The 20,469-nt window shown below is 40.9% G+C and overlaps 1 protein-coding gene across 1 annotated transcript in view; it reads left to right on the top strand.

Moving 5' to 3' along the window:
• The window catches only part of patj (PATJ crumbs cell polarity complex component), a 127,809-nt gene that overhangs the window by 15,509 nt on the left and 91,831 nt on the right, over nt 1–20,469 (top strand). The window contains exons 7-18 of the mRNA XM_087179996.1: nt 764–892; nt 3,122–3,388; nt 3,608–3,710; nt 4,413–4,501; nt 4,886–5,015; nt 6,923–7,072; nt 8,955–9,016; nt 9,244–9,300; nt 9,504–9,638; nt 11,110–11,316; nt 11,442–11,525; nt 12,053–12,262. Of these exons, the coding sequence (XP_087036122.1) occupies nt 764–892; nt 3,122–3,388; nt 3,608–3,710; nt 4,413–4,501; nt 4,886–5,015; nt 6,923–7,072; nt 8,955–9,016; nt 9,244–9,300; nt 9,504–9,638; nt 11,110–11,316; nt 11,442–11,525; nt 12,053–12,262 (1,623 nt within the window). The remainder of the gene's footprint in view (nt 1–763; nt 893–3,121; nt 3,389–3,607; nt 3,711–4,412; nt 4,502–4,885; nt 5,016–6,922; nt 7,073–8,954; nt 9,017–9,243; nt 9,301–9,503; nt 9,639–11,109; nt 11,317–11,441; nt 11,526–12,052; nt 12,263–20,469) is intronic.

Genomic DNA, 20,469 nt, shown 5'->3' with positions numbered 1-20,469 from the left:
GATCTGCCAGAAGAAAAAGCTGAATCAACTCATTCTGCTTTGCTCTGACTGAAGGAAAATACTTTCAATCAAATTAATTTTGATTCCTGAAATGCAGCTTATTAACTTTCAGCAAGTTGTTTTTTAAATGTTGTCTTGAATGTCAAACAGTTACCAATGTCTGTCCATACCTTGACCAAAATATAAGACAAAAAAGTTTTATTGTGTAATAGTTACAAAACATACAGCTTTCCCTAATTTTAAAGCTCCACATAGTCTAAAGGTAGATGTGCTTGAGTAGTTTGATTATAGATCAGGTCTAGGTTCTATATTAATACTGTGAAAGTATCAAAGCCTCAGTCCACAGAGAAATGCACACAGCCTGTATTCAGACACTGAGCCTTAAAACCAGCCGTCAGGACTTTGTGATGTCACAACAAAGCAGTCACTGCCCTCAGCCGTGCCACGAGCCCCGTGCACCTGGACCAGACTGGAAAACCGTCGAAGAAAGGATCAGAGCCTCCTTTCTTCTGATTGGATCACCAACCTGTTGTTACCAGAGCTCCAGAGAGAAGCCTGAGAGAGGAGATGTAAAACTACACTGAGATGGTTTTTGGTTCTTAAAACAACAAATATATCTTCTTATGGATCAACACTTCAAATAAAACACAGGAGCGCTTTATAAATACCTGCTTATCATTGTTGAGAATATATTGTGTTAATTCTTCTGCTTGACACTCTCAAACATTGATAAATCTCTTGTGTCCTCCGTCCTCTGCTGCAGGATCAGTGGGGTCACGTGGAGGAGATCGAACTGTTGAACGATGGATCCGGTTTGGGCTTCGGCATTGTGGGAGGGAAGACGACTGGGGTGGTGGTCCGGACCCTCGTCCCAAACAGTGTGGCTGATAAGGTAAGTCAGACTAATGTGATAAAATTTATATCAAAATATAACAGAATAATAACATTAACTTGTTTTCTGCTGTTTCAACTGGTGATTGTTGTCTGTTAAACCCTGAAACTGAACCAATGAAAAAAATATTAAAGCCACAGAAACAGAATCGGTTTCATATAACATACAACATAAATTGGAAGAATAAGTGTTAATGTGTAATTTAAACCTTCATCTTGAACTTTGACCTTTAATCATATCATATTTAGACACCCTGACAGCAGCTGTGTTTCTAGTCCATTTTTCTGTTGTTTTCAAAGCTGAAGCTCCATCCACACTGTTGGAATCATGTGATAGAATAGACAGAAATCGGGTGGGGGTATGTAATAACCCCCACCCCCCCACTGACATAGTAGGGGACCCAAACACATGCCACAATTGCTGTTTATTTTTTTAAATATTTTTTAAGTTTATGAAATAAAAAGTAACATTCACTTGTTTTGACTTAAAAAATCAACAATAAGCCCAGTTGTACTTAAGCAGAACAAGGTTATATAAAATATAAATAGCTTCCTCCATTTTGGACTCTGCAGCTCTCGTCTTCAAGGTCTTCACTGTCCAGACAGTTTGTCAACACAGCTGGTTTTCATTTGAGCTCTACGTTACTTCACCCACTGATTGAAATGAAGTGATTTTACTTTTAAATACTGAGCCTTTAGTAGAGTTTCAGCCTCTCTGCTCAAACAGTGGTGTGTAATTAAGATCTCAGTACAGTGGTTATAATTCATGTTGACATTTTCAGAGAAATTTAAGGAGGAACGAATTTAAAACTGATGGAGGTTTTAAAAAATTTTGCACTGTCTCTGAACTGGGCACGCTGATGTGGTCCCTGCTTTCCCTTCACATCTGGGGCCCTTGAGCAAGGTCCCACAGCCTGGGCTTCCTCAGTGAATCAGCTGAAACCTGAGCTGTGGAAGCAGAAATCAGCCCAGTGGATGTTTCCTGGATAAATAACAGTTCAAACAGGAGCAGTACATTAGAGCAGACAACAGGCAGTTGCAGGAGAACTGAAGGAAGAATCATCACTTTGTAAGAGCATTAATCAGATCAATTAGATTAATTGGACAAGATGAATTTCTCTGCAGAGACGAGGGAAAAGCTTTGACTCCGGTCTTTCAACACACTTCCTGTCACTTTGTGCAGATACAAAACTTGAAGCTTGAGCCTTTGCACGTCTCTGATGAACAGATACAGAAGCTTGTTTCCCTCCTCCTCCTCTCCTGCTCTCTTCATCCCTCCCTCACTCTTTTCTCATCCTCCTCTTATTTTATTCTTCTTCCTCTCACCTTTTCCTCTCATCTCTCCTCCATCTCGTTCCACTCTTCCATTTCTTCTTTTACCCTGTTTTCTGTCTCTTCTTTTCTTTTTGATATCATTTTATCTTTACTGTCCTTTTTTTTTTTTACTTGGCTGCAGTATGTGTCAAATACTGACTGGATTTATTGTCTTGTAGTTGACAATCAAATTCGGTTTGCTGTAAAAATGTTGTTTAAATTACCCTAAATCATAAGATAAAACTCAGTTGTCAAATGATAACAAATCTTCTAAAAGCTTGAAATAAATTTTAAAGAGGGTGGGGTTACTGTGCTTAATGGTAAATTCAGTATAATGTATATTTCCAAAACTCAAATTGCATCAGTGAAACAACAAAATCCTGTTAAACTCATTCAGCTGTTTTATTTGCAGCAGTAAATAAAAAAAAAACAGTGAAGAGAAATGAGAAATCAGTGCTGACACCTGATAATTGTTGTGTTCACTTTTCTGTTTGAATTTTATTTTAACCCTATTTTCTTTTCAGAGAAAGAAAAGTGACAAAGAAAAAGTTTATCAGGTTAAACTTCAGGAAATATTTCTCTTCTTATTTGAGAATTTTCACTTGAAGATTTTACTTTAAAGTTTATAGAAGTGTGCGAATATAATTGTGTTATAAATGTGGGATTGGGGAAAACAGAAACTCACTGCACTAAATAAAACTAGCTATAAAGGTTTGTTTTAAATGTCATCCTGGTTCTCTGGTTCTCTTCCTGGCCGATCCAGGAACACAGGAAACTGATGTGAAGTAAAGAGTTAGGGCACCTCTGGGTTAATGACATATTGTTGATTTTTGAAGTGAAACAAAGTGAATACACATAAACCTACAGCTGCTCAAACTGTTGTTAACCTTCCGATTTCCTCTTCTCCTTCAATCAGGATGGGCGTCTCCGCACAGGCGACCACATCCTTCGCATTGGGGCGACGCCCACCAGCGGCCTCAACAGCGACCAGGTCGTCAAGGTGCTGCAGGGGTGCGGGAGTCACGTGACCATGCTAATCGCCAGGGATCCCCAAGGTCAGAGGTCGACAGGTCCGCCTCCCCCACCACCTCCAAATTCTGCCCCGGTCTCCTCCTTACCTCCCCGACCCCCTGAACTGCCCCTCCGCCATGACGTGGGCCCCAAGCGCCGACTCAGCAAGACGGTGAGCATCAGAGTGACCTTCATACAGTCGTCATTACAGCATCAGAATAAACAGTTTAAAGGTTTTAAATCATTAAGAGAAAAAACAAACAGACTCATGACACTGAGAGTCTCTGTATCTTCACTGGAGAAGATGAAAGTGTCACTCATGTGCTGCTGGCTCTGGAGGCGGGACAGTCTCAGCTGAAACATGTCCTCTCTGTTTGTGTGTGTATTTCAGCCCAACTTGGAGGGATATGAGATCCACGAGGTTCCTCTGACCAAGAAGGACGGACAGAGCCTCGGCATCTCCATCATCGGCTACAACCCTCTGACCAGCCAAGGTAAAGACAAAGAAAACTTCCTGACCAGCCAAGTCAGGAGAGGAAGAAACACTGATGAAGACTCATTCACTCAAACAATGAAAACGCAGTTAAACCCACAGGAAACGGAAACTAAGAACATAGAAAACTTTCTGACCAGCCGAGATTGGTCAGGAAAGCACATTCAACCACATCATTAGAAATTCACAGGAAACACTGTTAACCACACATTTACAACTCCCAACTTAACCTTTTCAGGGGCCAAAAATGATTGGCAATAATCTTTCAACTCTACCTCAAACACATCTCTGTTTACTTCACAGTAAAAGCCTCAAGCAACCTGTAGAGGGTTTTGCTACTTGGCTTTTACTGTGAAACAGCTGCAAAGCTTCTCTGTACTGTTTATTTTGAAGCAGCTTTAGGGCTTTTACTATGAAGCAGTTGCAGGGCGACTGAGAAGGGCTATTATATTTTTCAGTGCTTTTGTGGTTCAGAAGAGGATATTAAGGAAATTATAGAAATTATTCCATAATTATTCCTTCACAGCCTGTTTTTGTTATTTTTGTTAGTTTGTTTTGAAAAGTTTAATATGAGTGACAGTGATAATCTATTCATCTTCAGGGTCCCAGAACTCATAATTGCAATATCCAATATCCAATATCCATCCCTCTCTCTCCCTCTCTTTCTGTCTGTCACTGTGTCTTTGTCTCTTGTCCTGTTCAGATGCAGTAGGTGTGTTTGTGAAACATGTAGTACCAGGCAGCGCTGCCGATCACAGCGGAAACATCCGAATCCACGACCGACTGATAGCTGTAAGTGTGTGTGTGTGTGTGTGTGTGTGTGTGTGTGTGTGTGTGTGTGTGTGTGTGTGTGTGTGTGTGTGCGCGCGTGCGTACGTGTGTGTGTGTGTTACCTTTGACCCAGCGGGACCTCTGCATTTCTCCTGATTTAGCCAACATTTACTGTTACAAAATTTACAAACTTCATTTAAACTTTCATTGCACATTTCATAATCCATGTCACTAACTTTAAATGTAAATAAATTACAGTCCAACCTGTGACATCTGCCTTCTATCTTTCCCCTGTTGTTTCTTCTCTTCGTCTCCCCTTTCTTTATGTTGCTTGCTACTATTTGTCTCTTCCTCTTTCTTTCTCCCTCCCTGTCTCTCTCTCTGTCCTTCTGTCCATCTCAACAGTTGGACGGCTTCAGTCTTCACGGTATGACCAATCAGGAGGTGCTGGAGGTGATGAAACAGACGGGTCAGACCGTGGTCCTCACTGTGGTCAGGAAGAAACCCAGAGTCCTGGAGAGATCCCTGGATAAAGGTCAGTCAATCAGTCATGAACCCTACAATGAATCTGAACAGTGACTGACTGAGGTTTCTGAGTAGGTACAGCGAGAAACAGACACAAGGAGAATTTGCGCTAAATGTTAGTTTTTACTGTGTTTTACATTTAAAGTTCGATCACAGTGAAACAAGAGTTGTACTGAAGTCCCCCAGTCATAGTCCGACCTGGGACCTTTGTTGCATGTCATACCCGTCTCACCATCTACCCCCCAGTGTTGCCTGTTCTTCACTGTTAACCATCAAATAAAGACAAAACACAGAAAAAAAATCTTTAAAAGATAAGAGAATTGAAGACAAGGCCTGAAGATGAGGTACTAACAGAGCAGGTGTCAGTTCAGAGCATATTGTGCTGTAGTGGTGCATACGGTCCCAATAAACACACAGTAAAATTACCACAAACTAATTGCAGCACGTTGAACCTGGAGGCTTGTGGCTCAGAACACATCCACTCTCGGCCCCAAGAGAAAACCCCGTCGATACTCAAGATTGAGCTGAAGTGTTGGAGCTGCAGATGAACTGAATGTCTTTGTCCTTCTTAGAGCCACATGGCCATCATGGTGATAAATGACCAAACACGGTTCATCTTGAAATACCAACATTCTGACTGCTGACTCTCTTCACTGTGATGTTGATGGACCCTTTAATCCCATAATGCAACAGGTAGCACAGAACGAGGAGCTCTTCAGATCTATGACGAAAATCAGTAAATTAATTAATTATAATACTGAGTTCATCTTTATTATTACTGTTATAGATAAAGGAAAAGGATGATTCAGAGATTTTAACATGGAAACAAGTCGTTAACAGTATATCGACTGTTTCATGATCGTTTGTGTGATTAAAAGATTAAAAAAAGATTTAAAATTAAACAGTGAAAAAATAATTGAATAGTTATTAAACTGACATTGACAGGTTGGTATTGTTTACACTACAGATTCATCTTTTACAGATGCACATATCTTAGGCTAAGATGTGCTGAAGTGACTTTCTGTGGGTTTATGTTGCACTAAGTTCATGATTAGATGGTTTTAAAGCAGTAATCCGCTGCTGTGAGAGAAGTTACCTCTGTGTTAAACTTATCAGAGCTTTTGTTCCTATTTCCTGTCTGAACCCTCCCTGCCTCTGTCCTCTCACCCAGATTAAGATGACAAATTTGTTTACAACTCAGTGTAATTTTCAAACTCTCCACAGAAAGCTGCGTTTCCTCCTCCTCCAGCGTCCAGAGAGATTAATTCTCCCGGTTCAGGGTCATTTTTTTGTCTTGCGATCGGCCAGCGGCCTGCACTGGTCAGCCTCCAGGCCAGAGAGAAACAAGTGATTTAAAAAAAATAAAATAAAAAAAGAAGAGGAGTGTAGGGCTCTTATCTCCTCCAGACGTCTTTTATTTCATTACTGAGGAAACACAGAGAACTGGAAACACAGCTGAGTTCAGCCTCAAGTTTTTAACTTCTTCTCTTCTGGTCATTTCTGTGACTCTCTTATCTACAAAGACTTATGATGAGTTAGAACGAGGAAAATAAACTTTCATAGATCAAAAAGAGTGATGATCAGTTAGGAGGTCGAAGGTCAGAGCAGCCTCAGTGTGTTTACATGTAGTTAAGTGGGACATAGAAATACAGAGTCCAGATTTCCCCCAACCTAAGAAATTATCAACTGATCACCAAAAATCTATGCTCAGACAAAAGAGTTCATGAGTTCGCATTTTATTTCCTTAAATCTTTATATTTCTATCTTTAAAGCTCATTCAGAGGCCCTGGAGCACACTTTCACTTTCACAGTCACTCCTGGAAAGACTTTCATGACATGAATGCTGGAAATAGAGGAAACTGAAATAAAAAAAGCATATTTGCATATCCTTATGTCTGCTCTTTGTGTGTATGTCAGTGGAGAGGGAGCCGTCTCATGTGTCACTGCGGAGGTCATTGAAGGTGAACACTCGCTCCTCTGGGTTTGGCTCCTCAATGATGAAGCTGGAGCCAATGTACCCTAACACCAGTAGCAGGGGTGAGGCCACATACTCATACAGCGCAGAAGGTGAGTATTTGTTTTCAGGCTACAGTAACATTAAAGTCTCAGCTTTAATTTGAGCAGGTTCACATCAGTGTAGCAAGAACTGTGTGGGAGGTAGAGCTCTGTAACACATAGAGACCAAATTACAGAGGTTTAAAAGTAATTGGGCACTCATTTACTAAATGTTTGTGTTGTTTCAACATTAGTTCACACACAAAGAGAGTTTCCATTTAGATGGAGGTGGAGTTGTCTGTCAATATGAGCAGTGAAGAAGAGTTGTGTTACCTTTTGTTGTGAAGTAGATTAACTGCCGCAGTTATAAATGAATATTTATAAGGTACAATTCCTCTGCCAAGACTTTTAGGAGTTTTGCTCAGTTGTAGCTTTTTATTTCTATATTATTTTTACAGAATACTTTATTCAACTTAACTTGAACAATTTGTTTCTTATTATTTATTTAGAAAACTGAGAAATATTCAACATTTCCTAACAAGACTGAACTGTGACATTTATCTACAGTCGTGTAAATCTGGATGAGGATTCATGGAATAAGCAGAAACTCTGTCCTTAAATCTACGGCCGTGATTATAAGTGTGCAAAAGCCTTCCTGCAGACATGTCAACACAGGCCTTTAACAGCCTCCTCTCTGAATTATGCCCTCTCTTTTTATTCCTCATTAGCTTTACTAAGTGGCCAAAACGCCACGCTAACACTTAGCATGCCGCTCGCCTGCTCTCAGCCAACAAATGTACAGGGTCTGAGCTGCCTGACAGTCCGGCAGCGATGTATTACCCTGTTTATTCAGTCAAACGCTGCAGATTAATTGTGCTGTGAAGGCTGAGGTTAGCAATGTTAATTTAATCAGAGGCTGTTGCTGTAACGCAACCAGACCTGCTGTAGAATACCTCCACATGTGGAGAGATTTGTGGTTCACGGAGGTGGAGGATCCTGCCTCAAACCAGCCCACAGGACTAGGAGATCGGTCTGTGATCTGATCTGACTGTCAGGGTTTCACTCTGCTCTGGAAAACCACTTTATTCTTCTGGGATTTAAGGATGTATTGTTGCTGAGACATTTTTTGAGTGTGTGTGCAAATGCATTAAACACACACACACACACACACACACACACAGACACACACACACACACGCACACAAATCCACAGTCTCCATGGTTGAAGTTGCTTACTTTACACTTTAGATTTGAGTCATTTAGCTTTTTGCATCTGACCAGTGAATTCCAATGAGGAGACCGTCATCCTGGATCAGAGAAGGAGTGAAAAATGTTTTTACTGCAGCAGAACCAGAGAACAGGTTAAATACATTACTGTTAGTACTCGTTGTCCCTTTGCAGTTTGGCTGGCCCTTTGACTGCAGCACTACCACACTACTACAACATCTCAACCTTTGACCCCTACCCACATCGCTGGTCCTGCTTCACCTTAAATCCCACAATGTCTTAACAAACAATTCATTTGTGTCCCATATAAAATAAATAGGGGTGAACTTCTCTGGTTCTGCATGGTTAGTCCCTCTCACTTCATTTCCAGCAGGAATTAAATGTTTGTGAGAAACTCTGATCAGCATTAGAGAAACCTGATTTCTCACCTGTACCTACAGGTGACACTGTAAGTACAATATTCTTCTAAAATGACACTGTGTTGGAAAAATACATTATCATCTGTCATTATGTGTAATGTCTTCTCTTCAAGTAGGTCCATACATGGCACCACTGTACTACTGCAGTAATATCTGTTCATTTGCATCACTTACAGTACAGACTGGTGTTACAGAGCTGCAGGAACCTGCTCTGTTTTAACGGCTGAATTGTAATTATGTATCTGTTCCACTGCTAATACAGGCTGTTTTCAATCTGTGTGTGTGTGTATGTGTGTGTGTGTGTACAGCTACAGAGGCAGAACTGAGGGCTAAATGGGATCAAGCTCTGGGGCCACTGTACGAAGTCCTGGTGAGACTATACACAAAAACACGCGCACACACACACACACACACACACACACACACACACACACACACACACACACAAATAAATCGATCTTGGATTACTGATGAAGTGTGTGACTATATGATGTACATTGCTGTGCAAAGGTTTTAGGAACTTGTGAAAGTGTTTGGACTCATTGTGCTTCTGCAGAAACCTTTACTGTGCGTGTGCGTGTATGTGTGTGTTTTCAGGTGGTGCAGTTGGATCCTGTCATTGAAGATGATGCAGAGCTGCAGAAATCCTGCAAGGTGAGAAACGTTCTCTTTCCAGCTCTGTTAGTTTCCAGTCAAACACAGTTCAATAGCAGCAGCCAGCCTCTAAAATGATCACATAGTTGAATCAACACAGCTTCAACAAAAACTGAACATTAACCTTCATGAGGGGAGGATTCTGTTGGATTAGAATACATTCATCTGTATCTAATCCTGTTATCTTGTATCGCCGCTCACAGCTGTTACCCGTCCACACGTTGAGACTCGGGGTCGAGTTGGACTCGTTCGATGGTCACCATTACATCTCCTCTGTGGCCCCTGGAGGCCCTGTGGATAAACACGGAGTCTTGAGACCAGAGGACGAGCTTCTGGAGGTAAATACATGTACTCACACAAACAACAACAACAAAAAACAACAACAAACCAAAAAAATCTCCTGTAACATCTCCATAGAAAAGACATGTAGAAACTAGACTTATTGTAGACGAAGAATATTCATTGTTGCCTCTTATAGCATTAGCAACTTCACATTAGCATGTGAGTTTGGAGAGCAAGAGTTGTAACAAAGCTCAAACATGACAGTCAGTACCAACAGGTTTTAGTCAATAAACAGCTTCTACACAAACTGCTGTTAAAACTACAATGTCTCCACAACAACAGAACTGTTGTAAAGTGTGATTTTCTCTTTGAGAAAGGTAGGCTAGTGGTTTGAGGTCTTTCTGTGTACCTCTCCCTCCAAAATCACCTCTGAAAGTTCCACAAGGCTCAATTCTAACTCCACTACTTTTTGGTGTTTACATTTTACCACTAGGGGTCGCTAATATTCATCTCCACTGTTAAACTAATGTCCCCAAACCCTTTATAGTTATTGATCCTGATTATCTTTATGCCTTGAAGCAGGGGGATATGGCCAAAAAAATAAAATCAAGTTTGGTGAATCCTGTGGCTGCAGGTCTTGCAGCTGGAAATAAAAGCTTGTCATCAAATGCAAACAAAGAGCTCATATCAGTGTAAAGAGTCTTTTTCAGCCCTTTAATCACTAGATCACTAGAATAGCTACCAGATGGTCATCTTAACTCATAATAGTCCTGTAACCTGCAGTAGGTGCACACATACTATACTGTATACTATACTCATGTTAGCATCTACAGGACTTTCGTCATCAAAATTAAGGCGGAACGATATGCAACAAAAATCATGTTACCAATGTTTTGGCAGATATTGAGATTGTATTGTGATATGAGTCATGATCTCAGTTGGAATGATTTGTATTGCATTTTTAAAAATTATGATTTTTGTTGGTCTTGCACCAAATAAACATGTTCCTTTACTTCTGGAGAATGTGATTTGTAGTCCTGGGGCGTCTCTGTAGCACACAACACTTCTGGTGCTAACAATACACAACAATGTGACACATTTTACCTTTATCAAAGAAATTGCTGTGATTTAGATATTGCACTTGGCCATATTGCGGTTTTGATTAATTGTGCAGCTGTAGTCAAAACAGCTCATTTAGTCAGCTATCATCCTGGTATTTTTGCTCATAAATTGCCTTTTTGTGCATGTTGTAATAATTTACACTGGATTAACCCCAACTTCCTTCAGTTGAATCAGGAAAAGGTTAAAACATTGTAGTTTTCTGTTTCAGAGAGTGAAGACAGAAAGTGTTCTCTCAGTTACCTCAACTGTTTCAACACGTAACCCTCTGTGAAATAAAACCATTGACACTAATCACAGTTCATTAGTTGTGTAGACCTCTGAATTTTATGAGTCTGTATCATAGGTAATGAGGTGCTTTATTTTTGAGTAAAAATCATATGTAGTTTGGGGTGTGTGTGTGTGTAGGTGAATGATGTTCAACTCTACGGAAAGTCTCGTCGAGAAGTGGTGTCGTTCCTCAAAGAAGTGCCTCCTCCGTTCACTCTGGTCTGCTGCCGACACCCAACCACCGACCTGGGACCAGGTCCAGAGTCTGAACCAGAGTCTGAACCTGACCCCGTGTTACAACCAGGATGTGGGCCAGTGCGACAGTCACAGCCCAGTGTGGAGGAGGTGAAAGCATTAGAGATCACAGAGTCAATGAGAATGTTTTTCTGATGTTGATAATTCATGTGACAAATGTCTGAAAAATCATTGACAATGAATTTCATTCCTCTACAAAAAACAAAACACCTCAGATTGAGCTGAAGCTGTCGTCGATGCTCTGCAGTCAGACAGTCCTGGGAGACAACAGCAGTGACCAGCAGCAGGCAGTTAGACAGGTAACACGTTTTACTGTGTTACTGCACACACGTCATGTAGAAGTACACACATCAGATACCGGACAGTCATGAAAGAGGACATTCTTTGGTACAAGTAGTTAAGAAACTTAATAAACTAATTAATTACATTTGACATTGATAAATTACATTTGTGACTATTCAGGGATTTTCTTCAGAGTTCAAATTTGTGCTGTGAAGTTTTGTCAACACAGACACACAATAGCATCCTAACTGAAAGGAAAGCCTTTGGGTTACTTAGAGATATTGATTTTGAATTTGAGATGTAAAACCACTGTTACTGGATGGATTGAGTGACTGATGAAAACTAATTCTGCGATAATTATGTGATATCCTCATACTAAAAAATATCAGGAGGAGCAGGGATACATTCCAATAGAAAAAAAATATAATAGTAATGATTGTAAAAATAACAATAAATATAGTCATAATATTAAAAATGATACATACAAGATTGTAATGATACAATTTTCTTTTGAATATTTACATTTACTTTAATCCTGTGTCAGGAGCAGGTGTCCCCTGTGGCGGAGGTGCTGAAGGAGGAGAAGATTCAACACAGCTGGGAGGAGGAAGAAGATGAGGAGCAGGATCAAGATGAGGATGAAGAAGAAGATGAAGATGAAGGGGAGCTGGCTCTGTGGTCGCCAGATGTTCAGGTGTTGGAGCTGCAGAAGGAGAGAGACAAAGGCCTCGGCTTCAGCATCCTTGACTACCAGGTAATAACAACAATGTTCTTCTCCTCCTCTTTCTCCTACTACTCCTCTTCCTCATCTTCCTCCTTTTTTCATTAATGATAATTAGCTTTTAAATTTCAGACAAAACAATCATACAATACAAGACATACAACTCTCATTAACTCTTATTTTGAAGAGTGTCGACTGGATGAGGTTTAGATGAGTTGTTGCTTAATCAATTAGTAGATTGGCAGAAAATAAAGTGGTGATAATTGATATTTTGTGTTTTTGTGGTGATACATGACAGAAAACTGAATATCTTTGGGTTTTCTGGTGAGTGGTGAACAAAACAGACATTTGAAGATGTCACTGTGATGATGTGGGAAATTACAAAGAGAAAATTTGAATTATTCTGACATTTTGTAGAATATCAATCAAGATCTGCTGATTATTAGAATATCTGTTAGTTGCTGGACTGGAGGGAACTTGGGTCTGGATGAGATCTTAGATGTTGGCCCTTATTCTTCAGGCCTCACTGATGACCATGAAGGACTCGCTCACACCCGTTCTATCTTTTCTGTGTCGCCAATGAAATGAAGCATAAAACAAAGTATAAATTCTGTAACACAAGCCTGAAATATTTATCTGTTGTCTGAAATTTTATAAAATCATGTTTAGTGTTTGATGAGGAAAGATGCCAAAAAAAAAAGCTGAAAAAAAATAGCTGGTTGAGTCCTAATATTTTCTAAAGGTGTTTTAGTCATGACTCATGAACAGTACGTATGATAGTGGTTGTTGTTCAGTTTATACATCATCACCTTCATCGGTGTTTGTCTTTGTCCAAGTTCTGTTGGGTCCAGATGTTGACCTGAACTGAAGCCACAGTCATGAAATATAATGAATTTGCAGTATTAGAAAAAGCACCTCTGTTCTTTAAGTTCTTTAATGTGGTTAGCAGAAGAGAGGTGTTCCACCTCCATTATAAAACTATACAGAACTGTTGAGCTGGATGTACAACAATGCTGCATAAAACACACAAGCGTACTCGACCAGTCAGTGGCGTTCAGTGCTGCAAGCCCCACCCTGAAAATCTCAGCACCCTTCGGTTGGACCGGATCAGAGGGGCCGGCCCTGTGAACATGAATTGTCTGTGACTGACTGAGGGAGTGAGTGATGGAGTTGCGTGATCAGGTTACACAATTGGTTGGCAGATTGTTGGACTCCTCCTATTTGCTGTTGCTCTTTCAAAATGATTTGGTGTGAACAGTTTGAACAGTTTCTATTACATCATCAGGGGGTGTTTACAACAAATGGATCCACAACAGTTTTCAACAACTGTATTTCCTTAAAAAAAGTGGTTGGGGCCATTATTTACCTGCAGAATGTAACAGGTCTTAATGTCTTAACTCCCTCTGTTTGATATGTAGAATTGGTCACAACTGTATTTTAGTACGAAGCCTTGTTTTGATCAACATTACATCCGTTAATACAAACTCAACACTTCCTTTAACTGTTTCAAATTAAAAGCCCTCTAGCGTTTCAGTGGGCAGAAACCCTTTATGTCTTAACAGGGCTTTTATTGCTCTGCAACAGTATGTGTATTGCCTCATTTCAAGTTGCTGGTGTTTGTGTTGTTTACATGTTATTCAGATCGGCGAGTTTCTTTAACAGCTACCGATGACTTCTCTTCCTCCCTCTCTCCTGCTCTCTCTGCTTGCTGTGTCTTATGTTTAGTTATTCCTCTGCCTCCTTTAATAACAATGATACATGGAATGAAAATAGTTTATTTGCCGTAATGTAGGCTATGCTCCAGTTCCCTGCAGCCCCAGAGCAGTCAGGAAACCAGAATGACTGGGTGACTCCCCGTGTCAAGAGATTAATCCATAAACCCAGGGTTGCACCCATACATGGTGCAGCCATATACGAGGTTTATACCCAGTCTTGTTTGGGGGTAAAACTCTGAGCTCTTCAAAAGGTTCCTGTTCTTAGGGAAACTTCCTGTGGTGGAAACACACCTCATGTCTGTACAAAACTTCATGGCAACCAATACCTGTTGATATTTTCAGTCTGGAGCAAAGTGGGTGTCCAGACTAAAGTCTAGATGAGCATGTTTTCTGCATTTATAAAATGAGTGTCGTCGTGCTTCCATGTGTGAGTGTTACACACAGAAACACACCCACACAGAGTTAATTACCTCCCTGTGGTGGTTTCCTGCTGAGCACACGGTGAAGCTGGTATGACTCGGCACGGCTCAGCTCGCCACTCTGTGGTTCGCTGATGGAAAATAAACAGCAAACCGTGTGTACAGAAAGTGCAGTGAGGTTTGTGAGTGTAAGAGTGGACAGCAGGACAGAGAGTGACTCATCTGCTCACAGACCAGCAGGATCTGTTCTGTTTGTCTGCTGCTCTCAGTGTTACACAGCTTCTGTCAAAACATGACACAGCTTCATGTTTTCTAGCTTTGAAAACCCTGCTGTTGTTTTTGCTTGATTTTACTCCATTTAATACAAACATATGCTTTCTGTTCCACTCATCATTTTCCAAATCACACCAACAGTTTTCCTCCAAGCAGTCACTGGCTTGAGTTAATTTCTAGGAGAATCAGACCTGATACTTTCTGCAGAGAGAGAATCAATCACAGTCAACATTTAGTCAAGTTCTTTGTCAAAGTTAAGTTTTCCTCAGTTTTCCCAGTGAATCAGTTGAAAGAATGGATGCATTTGAATAGTCAGTAATTATGATGGGTTCAGTTGTTGAGTGTCGCTCTGACGTCAGTATTGTGTGTAAAGAACAGATCGGATGAGGTGAAATGAACCTTTATTGATCTCCTGTGGGGGAAATTCAGTTTGACACAGCAGCACAATAGAATGTAGTAACAGCAAAGAAAGACATTTCCATATTCCTATATTGCCAAAAGTATTGGCTCACCTGCCTTGACTCGCATATGAATTTAAGTGACATCCCATTCTTAATCCACAGGGTTTAATATGACGTCGGTCCACCCTTTGCAGCTATAACGGCTTCAACTCTTCTGGGAAGGCTTTCCACAAGGTTTAGGAGTGTGTTTGTGGGAATATTTGACCATTCTTCTAGAAGCGAATTTGTGAGGTCACACACTGATGTTGGACGAGAAGGCCTGGCTCTCAGTCTCCGCTCTAATTCATCCCAAAGGTGTTCTATCGGGTTGATGTCAGGACTCTGTGCAGGCCAGTCAAGTTCATCCACACCAAACTCTCTCATCCATGTCTTTATGGACCTTGCTTTGTGCACTGGTGCACAGTCATGTTGGAACAGGAAGGGGCCATCCCCAAACCATTCCCACAAAGTTGGGAGCATGGAATTGTCCGAAATCTCTTGGTATGCTGAAGCATTCACAGTTCCTTTCACTGGAACTAAGGGGCCAAGCCCAGCTCCTGGAAAACAACCCCTCACCATAATCCCCCCTCCACCAAACTTTACACAATGCTGTCAGACAAGTACCGTTCTCCTGGCAACCGCCAAACCCAGACTTGTCCATCAGATCGCCAGATGGTGAAGGGCGATTTGGCACTCCAGAGAACGCGTCTCCACTGCTCTAGAGTCCAGTGGTGGCGTGCTTTACACCCCTGCATCCAACGCTTTGCTTTGCACTTGGTGATGTATGGCTTGGATGCAGCTGCTCAGCCATGGAAACCCATTCCATGAAGCTCTCTACGCACTGTTCTTGAGCTGATCTGAAGGCCACATGAAGTTTGGAGGTCTGTAGCGACTGACTCTGCAGAAAGTTGGCGACCTCTGCACACTATGCGCCTCAGCATCCGCTGACCCTGCTCCGTCATTTAACGTGACCTACCACTTCATGGCTGAGTTGCTGTCTTTCCCAATCGCTTCCACTTTGTTATAATACCACTGACAGTTGACTTTGGAATATTTAGGAGCGAGGAAATTTCACAACTGGACTTGTTGCACAGGTGGCATCCTATCACAGTACCACGCTGGAATTCACTGAGCTCCTGAGAGCGAACCATTCTTTCACAAATGTTTGTAGAAACAGTCTGCATGCCTTGGTGCTTGATTTTATACACCTGTGGCCATGGAAGTGATTGGAACATCTGATTTAAATTATTTGGATGGTTGAGTGAATACTTTTGGCAATATAGTGTACCTGTACACCAGAAACAAGTAAAGGAATAAAATAAGATATAGGAATAATAGATAAAATAAGATAGATCTGTGAGTATATACACATGTGTGATCTTTGTGTGTCTATGCTGTAGAAGGATTTTTGTAAATCCTAAGTCTAAAGCGCAGCGCTACTGTCATGAAACAGCTCAAAATTCACAACAAAACAAGTGAGACCACATAAATAAATAAAGTTTAGAGCGAATCAAATTTATTTTAACTAATAATAAGCCAAACATGTATATCAGTAAGATCAGTGGTGGGGTGAGTGCATGAATGCGTCGAAGTGTAAAATATGTAATCAATAAAGTGATAAAATAAAGCTTCGTAGGAGGAGAGTGAGAGAGATCGAGAGAGAGAGAACTGGTTTCTCTATCCCCTCTATAACCTTCAGGGGAAGTGGGTTCAGGTCTGGCTTTACCCTCCTGACACACCTCTTTCCTCTGACAGCCTCCTAAACAGGAAGGAAAAGAAAGAAAAGGGAAAAACACCAGGAGCCACAAGCAGAGTGGGAGGGGTTGTCACAGCTACGACTCGGGATCAGAGTCAGTGTGAGTCCATGTGGTGTTCCCTGATGCCCTGTCAGACTTGGTCCAGCCTCATGCTGTAGCTGTATGTGCACATACATGTCTTCTCTGTCACTGTCTCCACACTGTCCAGTCCCATCACCACCATACAGCTGGCCTTCCTCACCAGCTTTCCCAGTTTGTTGGCACCATAAATCTGAGTGAGCTTTAAATACTGCAGTACCCAGATGAGATGTTTCATGTTAGTTATTGGGATTTAGTGCTGTTGGTGGTTGTATTTTAAACTTTCGACGGAGCCACTAAGCTGTTGATGAGATTGATATCTCGACATGCCATCATCAGAAAGACAGAGAATAAGTGTATTTCACAAAATGTTGACATGTTTCTTTAAAGCTTAATCAGTAAAATCAGCTCGTTCTGAACTAAACATCTTCTGGTTTGTGAGTGGGAGTCTCAGACTTCATCACTGTCTAGGGAATGAATTTGGGAAACCCTGCTCTGCTGTGTTTTCTCCCCCCATCCATCCACTTTATCTCTAGGCACAGCTTCACCTCCAAGACCTCCTCCTCCTCCTCCTCAGTCAGATCCAGCTGAGGCAGTGGAGGGAGCTGCAGGTTAACTCCCTGTTGGTCCACATCCATGTCAGACTGCACATACAGTATCAGCCCAGGGGGCCTGTGTGTGTGTGTGTGTGTGTGTGTGTGTGTGTGTGTGTATCTGTGTGTGTGTATCTGTGTGTGTGTGTGTGTGTGTGTGTGTGTGGTGAAATCATTATCTTGTATTTTTCAACATTTGAACTTCATGATAGGAAATAAGAAATTATCTTTTAACATTCATTTACATGTAATATGATGGAATAAGACGGCTGATCCTGTGTGTGTGTGTGTTTCAGTTGTGAGAAAAACACACACACACACAACTTTAAACAGTTGTTTAAAGTTTAAAACAGTTAAGTTCCCCTTCAGTATCAGTCAGTGCTGGTGTCTCTGCACCCAGTCTCATGTTTACACACATGTACTGACTTCCTGTAGGTGTTAATTGTTATTACTAATAGTTAATACTGCTCAGTGTTAATACTGTCCAGTGTGTCCCTTTATTTGGTAACATTCATGAACTGAATTTGAGTCAGTGGGATTTTTTGGTTCTTTCACACTCAGTGTTGATGATCCAACTTTTCTCCGGGGAAAGAAAATGAAGTCTGTTACCTGCTGAGTCTTGATATTTAAATGACAGAATTTTACAACATAATAGTGATGGTCCACAGTTATTGTACCTTTAAAAAGCTGCTCCCTTGTGCTTTATAAGGATGAAACTGCTAATACAGACAGTGTTCATTGTGTAATGACAGTCATACAAAATGTTGGAGCTGGTGTTAACATCATAATTTTTCACTACACAGTGGCGATCCTACACTCTGTGGGGCCCCAGGCAAAGAAGCACATCAAAGGCTATGTCCAGACTAGTACTGTTTGATTTTAAAACTGTATTTTAAAATGAAATCGATCTCCGTCCAGATGAGCATTTTAGCTCCATATCAGAAATTATCTCCATTCACACTATCACACCTGAAAACTCATATATGTATGAGCAGTCACCTACACTGAGCATGTGCGAGCCGGTGTAAACACAAAGCAGATTGTTACTCTGAGGTTGATTAGTTGCAAAAAATCCTCCAAAGGAGGAACAGCAAGGACTGTTGTGGCATTAAAATAGAGAATGTAAGTGAACAACAGCTGCTAGCAAAGACAACAAGGTCAATAACACTGTGATGCATTATCATGTTGTATTCACCACTGGTAGTCCAGGCTGATGAGAGCCAATCAGGAGAGACTGTGGGTGTGACATCGTCGTTTACAAAGGTCTCAGTTTCTGTCCATCCAGACTACAACACAACCCCAGAGTTTTCAAAATAAAACACAACCCCAGAGTTTTCCAACTGAAATAGGTCCAGCAGAGTTTCCAAAACTCTGTTTCTCTATCTCTACAATTCACAGATGACTCAAATGCAGACTATAGTTAGATGCTACAATTCACGGAAGTGCCCTGAATGCCTCACATGCAGGTAGTGGGTAAACTCTACTTATTAGGTTTGTTTTGGGCAGCAGCAGCAGTGCACTGTATACGGTATACTGTTTGTGCATGTATGTGTTCTCTTTAGAAATATGCAAACATGCAAATATATTTTTGTAACAAACACAATCGTCTCTGATCAATGGATCCCTGATTTGATAGATTAAATCAGCTGGTTTCAGCTGTTGATCACCGGTTGACATGACAGCTGTTGCCTGGTGATTTTATCAGCTGTCGCCAGCTGACTTTTTCTGTTTGACTTTTTTGAAAATTTTAATTCTGAAATATTCTGAAGTCCAGACTTGATCATCCAGAGTTCAGTCAATTTCTGGTGTACTGTGATTGACACTCTGTACAGGTGACTGTGTGTTTATTTTGTGTGTAATCTCATAACCTCATAGATCACAGGTGATTCAGCCTCTTTAAGTTTCCAGGCCTAACAGCAGCTGTAACGTCTGAATATCCTCAACAGCCAATAAGACATCAGACAGTGTTGTTACTGTACTATAGTTCACTGCAGAGGCAGTGTGATGACATCACCTGTGTGTGTGTGTGTGTGTGTGTGTGTGTGTGTGTGTGTGTGTGTGTGTGTGTGTGTGTGTGTGTGTGTGTGATGGCTTCTTCTTGGTTTTGGCTTCGGCCTCAGATCTGAACAATGCAGCTTCTGTTCAGAGACCAGCTTGAACCAAACACACACACGTCTGTGGTTCTACATTCATGAGGACCCTCTCTGATATAATGTTTCCCACCATAACTCCTCTAACTCTGTTCCTGGCCTGAAAAGTTTAACTTTAAAGCTGTCTTTTGAAGAAGCCAGGACCAAAACAAATGTCCTCTTTCCACAGTGATCCTCTTTAAAACATTAACAAAAAGTTTATATTATAAAATAACTCACACACACGTGGGAACATGAAATGAGTTTTCAGCAACGTATTTATGCCCAAACGTGTGGTCACTTTCCTCACCTACAGAAACTTCTTCAAAGGTTCCCCCACTTTCCATAATATTTCCAGAAATGACCCCACTCTGCAAAAATATACTTTTACCCCAAACATTTATTTTCCTTTTCCAAAATCTCGCCACTTTCTAAAAAATGCCACCACTTTTCCAAAATGTGTGTTTTCTTTACTTGAACATGATGCACAAGAGGAAGTTTCTGTAAAGGACGTCACCATGTAAAACACAAACGTGAGAAGATAAAATGTCTTGACTTTTCAAAAATCTCCTCATGTCCCAAACTTGTCCTTAACTTTCGTCACTGTGCAAAATCAAAATAAGCAATAAAATATTATCGTTTTTACTTAATGTCTTAAATTTCCAAAAATATTGTCACTTTCCAGAAATGACCTCACTTGTCAAAATTTTTCTAAAATATCTTCAAAGTGTTCTGATACTCTGATAGGTCCTTACAAAGATACAGTCGAAGAACACACAAACACACACACACACACACACACACACACTCTCGCTCTTATTTTATTTTTATTTACT

Source organism: Seriola lalandi, unplaced genomic scaffold (assembly GCF_002814215.2).
Source record: "Seriola lalandi dorsalis isolate HSWRI2012SDOR001 ecotype SW California unplaced genomic scaffold, Sedor1 jcf7180002054885, whole genome shotgun sequence".
NCBI lineage: Eukaryota > Metazoa > Chordata > Actinopteri > Carangiformes > Carangidae > Seriola > Seriola lalandi.
This window is presented reverse-complemented; position numbering and strand designations above follow the sequence as displayed.